We start from the raw sequence: 6,805 nt of genomic DNA, 5'->3' as shown, positions 1-6,805 counted from the left end.
TTAAATCCCCTTTTTAAAAGGAAGATCTTAAATATAAAAATGAGTTTTGGGATCCGCTCTAACTTTTAAAAATCATTTTGAAGACTCGAAAACACTTTAAAGAGTGTTTGGAGTAATGCTGATTTAATGAAGTAAATCAGTCCCAATATATTTAAAAAATGTCTGAATATTATTATTTAAATAATATTCCCATAAAGAATAATCTTTATACAAATAATTGAAGTAGAAGTTGTAAGACTTATACTTGAAATGAGTATTAAATAACCAAAGATATACTTATACGAAAGTACTATCTTTATTTGAATAATCGAAAATAAGTTTGATTATCGAAACATTATTCTTTAATAAAATAAAGAATATTATTAAATAACAAGCGGAGTCATAATACCTCGAATGAATATTATAAATAATATTCATTAAATAAAATAACGGAGTCATACATCCTCAAATGAATATTCAATTAATAATCATTAATAATATAACTGAGTCATAAGCCCTCGAATGAATATTCGAAAAAATATTCAAAAATAAAATAAAGGAGTCATAAGTCCTCGGATGAATATTCGAAATAATATTCAATAATAAAATAAAGTTAAAGTTATCAAATAAACCTTATTCGATTAATAGTTTTGAAAACTATAACCATATATATATAAAAATATATATATTATACTCGGGAACATCGACTCCCGGTTTAGAAATATGTTCACCTTTTGATCCCCTATACTAAGGGTAAACTCAATACCGCTTATCTCTAGCATAGGTATTATGCAACTGTAAGCATTTTAACCAACAGATATATAATCCAAGAATATGAAACAGGCATGCATATATACCATATCACATGCTACAATATACCGCAAGAACTTGCTAATAACAAATATGCATTTATCGCAAGATCATACATATACACATATACATCACAACAACAGTATAACAGGTAGAAAACTTGCCTGAGCGACTGGGGGTGATAAAAGGCTCGGGACGAGTCTGGTAACCTATAAAAAACAAGTAAGTTGGAATTAAACAAAAGTCACTTGTAAATCTATACTTTAACTAACTTAGACTTTAACGCTTGTTTTGCGCTTACTGATTCTCTTAAGTCGCTCGAGTACCCTTGGCTCCACCATTTTTAATAATTTAACCATTACGAGTTTTAAGGCGATTCCTTCGCGAGTGTCTTACCAACTGCCTAACACTCTTGCCATAATTGTTTCATACATTAATTAACCCTTTTTGGTCTTTAACCTATGTTTCAAAGTAAGGCGAGGGGAAATGTTTCATTCGCGAAACGCCGTTACTTAAAACGGTCGTTTCTCCAAACCGTGCATCGGAATCAAACGAACTACATATCAAAACGAAGCTCGTAACATGAACTATCTAAACATGGCAATGGTCATAATCTAGCAGGGAGTTCTCGGGTCCAAATGTTATGAACAAAAGCAGTCTAAAGTAAATCAAACATTACGACGGCTATGTTTACGCGATTTCCCAAATTTAAACCATTCCAAAACCATCACAATTCAACCCCAATCCATTCATACAACCAAAGTCCATCCTTATTACATCATAACATCCCCAATAAGTTCAATATTAACATTTATACTTATGCTTAAGCTTGAATTTAACTATACTTAAGTTCTTTTAACCAAAACAACAAGATTCACCATTCCATTTCACTACCACTCCAACCCAAACTCTAAACCCCAAGCATTAAGCTACTATATCACCATAACAATCAAAATCATCTTATTATACAAAGGAATCTAGGGTTTGGAGATGATATACCTTCCTTGAAGTGGTGGGAGTAGCTAGGAAGCCTTAAGAAGCCTTGAGAAGTCTTAGGGATGCTTGGATCTTAAAGGAAAACAAGAAAAAATCAAGTTAAAAACTTTGAAATCACTATTCATTGTCTTCTTCATTGATTTCTTGAAGAAGATTGAGAAAGAATTGAAGGCTTAAACTCATAAGATAGCCATAACTATGCATAAGGATGACTAGGGAATTATCTTACCAATTTAGGAAGCCTTGATCTTGAGTTTTGAAATTCCTTTCTCTTGAAAATGGCAAAAGCCGAGAGCAAGCCTTGGTGATGAAGAATAAAATTTTGTTTTGATGAGAAATGATTTGTTTGGCTTGGTGGATGAAATTAGATTTGTTTTATTTTAGGTCAATTACCCATTTACCCTTGATTTTGTGTGGTTAATATTCCACCACATTTCCTTCCTTCCCATGTCATGCTTATGTCATGCTATGATGTCATCTTTCCCTCCTTGTCCTCTTCTCATTGGTTGGGTGACATCATCCTCTCTAATCCCTTTGATTAACTTCCTAATTGTTTGCCTAATGACCGCTGATCTGTTATACGGTTCGCTTAACTTTCGTTTTCGTTTATCGTTTGAGGGATCATACCCGGGATCTTATTACTTAGGTTCCCTTAACCTTTCTCAATATATTATATTCCTTTTATGATCCTCTCTTATAATCCTTTAATTTAAATCCTTTTTATCCTGTTACCTTATACTCAATTCTTTCCGTATCTAGTGGATTTCCGGGAAAAATCAAAGTGTTCGGAATTGGATTCTGACGATCTTTACATACACTTATATACCATATAGAGTACTAATAAAATCTTAGAATATCCATAACAGAACCCCTACATAGTGTGGCATGAAAAGTTTTCTCATTCAGCTAATACACTATTCATAAGGGTTACAAAAAGTTGAAAATTTTGGGGGTTATTACAGTCTCCCCTCCTTAAAAGGATTCCGTCCCGGAATCAAATAGAAAACAAATGGGGGTACTTTTCTAGCATCGCACTCTCTAGTTCCCAAGTTGATTCTTCCACATTATGATTCTGCCATAGCACTCTGACTAGCTTGATTACTTTGTTCCGAAGCACCTACTCCTTCTTATCGATAATCCTTACTGGCTTCTCCATGTAAGTCAGATCTGGTTGCATATCCACCTGCTCGTACTCCACTATGTGTCTGGCATCCCGATGATACTTCCTTAGCATTGACACATGGAACACATTATGAACTTGTTGCAAGTTAGGGGGTAAGGCTAGCTCGTAAGCTAACTTTCCAATCTGTCTTAATATCTCAAAAGGTCCAATGTATCTTGGGCTTAGTTTTCCTTTCTTTCTGAACCTCATTAATCCCTTCCAAGGGGATACCTTTAGCAGTACTAAGTCCCCGACTTCATATTCCTTGTCCTTTCGGGCTAGGTCTGCATATTTCTTCTGTCTGTCTTGGGCTGCTACAAGCCGTCCTCTAATAAGATCCACTATGTCTTTGGTCCTTTGGACCACTTCGGGTCCGAGCATCTTCCACTCTCCTACTTCATCCCAGTATAAGGGAGATCGACACCTTCTTCTGTACAGGGCCTCATAAGGCGGCATTCTGATGCTAGCATGAAAGCTATTGTTATAAGAAAACTCGATCAACGGCAAGTGGTCATCCCAACTTCCTTTAAGGTCTATTGCACAGACTATCAACATATCATCTAGTGTCTGGATGGTCCTTTCACTCTGCCCATCCATCTGGGGATGGTACGCGGTACTCATATTTAACTTGGTCCCCGCACATTCTTGAAAGCTCCTCCAAAATCTGGAGTTGAACCTGGGGTCTCGGTCTGAGACAATGGACGCTGGGACTCCATGTCGCGTCACTATTTCCTTAAGGTAAATGTCCACCAGTCTATCGACTGTGTATCTCTCATTGATAGGAATGAAATGAGCTGACTTTGTCAGTCGGTCTATAATTACCCATATGGCGTCATGATTGGCTTTCGTCCTTGGCAAGTCTACAACAAAATCCATCGCTATATGTTCCCATTTCCATTCGGGAATCTCCAGGGGTCGTAAAAGTCCACTGGGTCTCTGGTGCTCTGCCTTTACCCTTTGGCAAGTCAAACATTTGTTTACCCATTCTGCTACGTCCCTCTTCATGTTGGGCCACCAGTAATATTCCTTCAAATCCCTATACATCTTGGTACTTTCCGGGTGAATGGAATACCTTGAACTATGGCTTTCATCCAAAATCTCATCTTTAAGCTCTTGAACATTCGGAACCCAAATGGCCTAGTTTATGACATTTGAATTGTCAGAGTCCATAAATGACATTAATAACATCTCTTCATATTCGTTAACCTCAACATAATTTACCCCCTTTTCTAAACTAGGACATTCATACTGAAAATGGCCTAGTTTATGACATTTGAAGCATTCCACAATAGCCTTGTTGAAAAACTGATTGCTCCTGCCTCTCCCACGACTTCTGACTGATCCTCTTCCCCGACCTCTATAGTGACTCTCATGTGAAATTTTAAAGGTATGTTCATCTCTAGCATATGGGGCCATCTTCTGTTCATGAACCAAAAAACTACTTTATAGTTCATCAATGGTCATCTTATCCAAATCATTTGATTCTTCTATCGAGCATACAACATAATTAAATCTTTGAGTCATCGTTCTTAAAATCTTTTCGACAATCATGACTTGTCCTATTTTCTCACCATGTATCTTCATCTTATTAGCAATTGTGAGTGTTTGAGCAAAATACTCATCAACCTTTTCGCCCTCTAACATTTGTAGTAGCTCAAATTCCCTTCTTAATTCCTGCAATTGAGCCCGTTTCACTTTGGTTGTACCTTGATACTTTTGTTTCATTGAATCCCATATACTCTTAGAACTATCTTTATCAAGAATCGTCTCCATAATAGGCATGTCAATTGCTTGAAAAAGATAATTTTTTACCTTTAAATCTTTCAGTTTTAGACCATCAATTGCCTTCCTTTCCTCCTCTAATTCTTTGTCAATCACCTTCTTTTGCTTCTCGCCGGACTCCTTGTCTTCTGTCCTCTTTGAAATTCCCATTTCCACCAAATCCCAATACTCTTTCGACCTGAGAAAATTCTCCATGAGCATAGCCCAGTGATCATAGTGACCATCAAACTTCGGTATGGACGGCTGCGCAAAACCACTCCCTTCACTTGTCATCTTTTGTTCACCTTTCTTTCACTCAAGAAACTGCAGTTTCTCACTTTATCAGTCCTTTGCATAAGGCTCTGATACAAATTTTGTTAGTAACTAGATAAGTAATTACTTGATAACTGGGAAGAATTATGAATCTTGTTGATCATGAAATATAACAAGAACTTATAAAACCTGACAGAGTGTTGCAAAACAAAGAAATAACTACCCACGCTGCACACCTAAAAATGTGGTTGACTGGCTCCTAACAAATAGGGAAATACTAACTACAATTTGAAATAGTCAAATCGTAAACAACATCAAATAAATAATTAAAACTGACAATAATGAAATATTTGGATCGATTCCATACCCTAACTCTACACGGTTGCAAGGAAGAGATAAGTTAGAAGTTTTGGAATTTAAAGGTTCCGTTACAGTGATGTATGAGTCTGGTGAATCAGATGATATGAAACTTAGTATGTGGACAATGGAATTAGTTTCGGGTTACGTATTATGGAAATAAATACTTACTTTTGATACTGGTTTGAAGATAATTTGGGTGTCTTTTTATTCTCGAGCTACAAAATTTATTGGACTGAGTAGACCATCCGGAAAGATATTCTCTCATGATTACAAGAAGAAAGAGACTAAATTTTTGAACTTCCGGCATCTCAAAGATCAGGATGACTACAACTACTCAACCACACGGAAAGCTTCCTATCACTCGAAGGATTTGAACATGTTGTCGCTTGAAGGATTTGAACATGTTGAAGTGAATTAACTGCACTTACTAAAGGTATGACTATACCAACAAAGCGACCATAATATATAGCAAGAGTTCTCAAGCACACGGAGAGCCTTCTACCAATCAAAGGATTTGAGTAAGCAGAAGGAAATCAACTGCAGTTGCTAAGCTAACTACCATTATATATGTTACGATTTTGTCAAGTTATAGAGTTCTAGCTTTTTACCAATACTTGCTTCTGTTTCTTTTCCAGGGTCAACTGTTAGTATTTTTAATGGAGAGCTTTCTTTTGATCGATGGATTTGATGAGTATCCAAGGACAATGAAATTGCAGTTAATGTGTTATTAATGCAAGAAAACTAAGAAGGAACAAAATATTCATTATTCATTATTGGCAGACTTTTTTTTATAGTTTTTATGATATTATTTTTGTGAAATTATTGACAATCCTTTTTATTTAATTTTTTTATAATTTTATAGGATCACTATATGTGTTTCAACGATTATGTTTTCCAATTCAACGAGGTCGGCAACTGATCTTGGTGTCGTTCACCTTGCACAATTTTAACTTGAATTTAGACAATATTGTATTTGTAAATTATTCTTTTAATTTTTTTATAATTTACTATCTTCTGAAAATAATTTGTAAAAAAATGATTTACAGTCAAATGTAACTGAATGTAACTTTTTTATATAGATTTTTCTAAAAAATAAATGAAGTAACTTTTGATTGCACTTGGTTGTAAATTCATGTTTCTCGCAAAAGAAATAAAAATCATATTCTTGCAAAATGAAAAATTGAAAAACAATCATTTTTAATAATTAATGAAAAACTTATATTTTTCAAAAATATAAACCAAAACAAACATATAGAGTATATAGCGCTTACAGCAGTGTCTGGGGATAAGATGTACGATGATCATGCCCCTACTCCGAAGAGTAGATAGACTGCTTCGTGAAGACCCCGTGCATGACACAAACCTACAAAAATAAGAAAAATATACTAGACAAAAATGAGCCCATGGTTATATTCACGGGGGACGTACCTACAACTACAAGTATACTTTTCTGTGAGGAAACCA

At 35.2% G+C, this 6,805-nt stretch overlaps 1 protein-coding gene across 1 annotated transcript; it reads right to left on the bottom strand.

Moving 5' to 3' along the window:
• Positions 1–4,390: 4,390 nt before the first annotated feature.
• Positions 4,391–5,002, bottom strand: LOC141719795 (uncharacterized). Its single transcript, XM_074522173.1, has one exon. The coding sequence runs from the start codon at positions 5,000–5,002 to the stop codon at positions 4,391–4,393; it is 612 nt and encodes a 203-aa protein (XP_074378274.1).
• Positions 5,003–6,805: the final 1,803 nt, after the last annotated feature.

Source organism: Apium graveolens, chromosome 4 (genome assembly GCF_009905375.1).
Source record: "Apium graveolens cultivar Ventura chromosome 4, ASM990537v1, whole genome shotgun sequence".
NCBI classification, from domain to species: Eukaryota; Viridiplantae; Streptophyta; class Magnoliopsida; order Apiales; family Apiaceae; genus Apium; species Apium graveolens.
This window is presented reverse-complemented; position numbering and strand designations above follow the sequence as displayed.

Coding starts and splice junctions, on each gene's coding strand:
- LOC141719795 (XM_074522173.1), bottom strand. CDS start 5,002: ATGACAAGTGAAGGGAGTGGTTTTGCGCAGCCGTCCATACCGAAGTTT.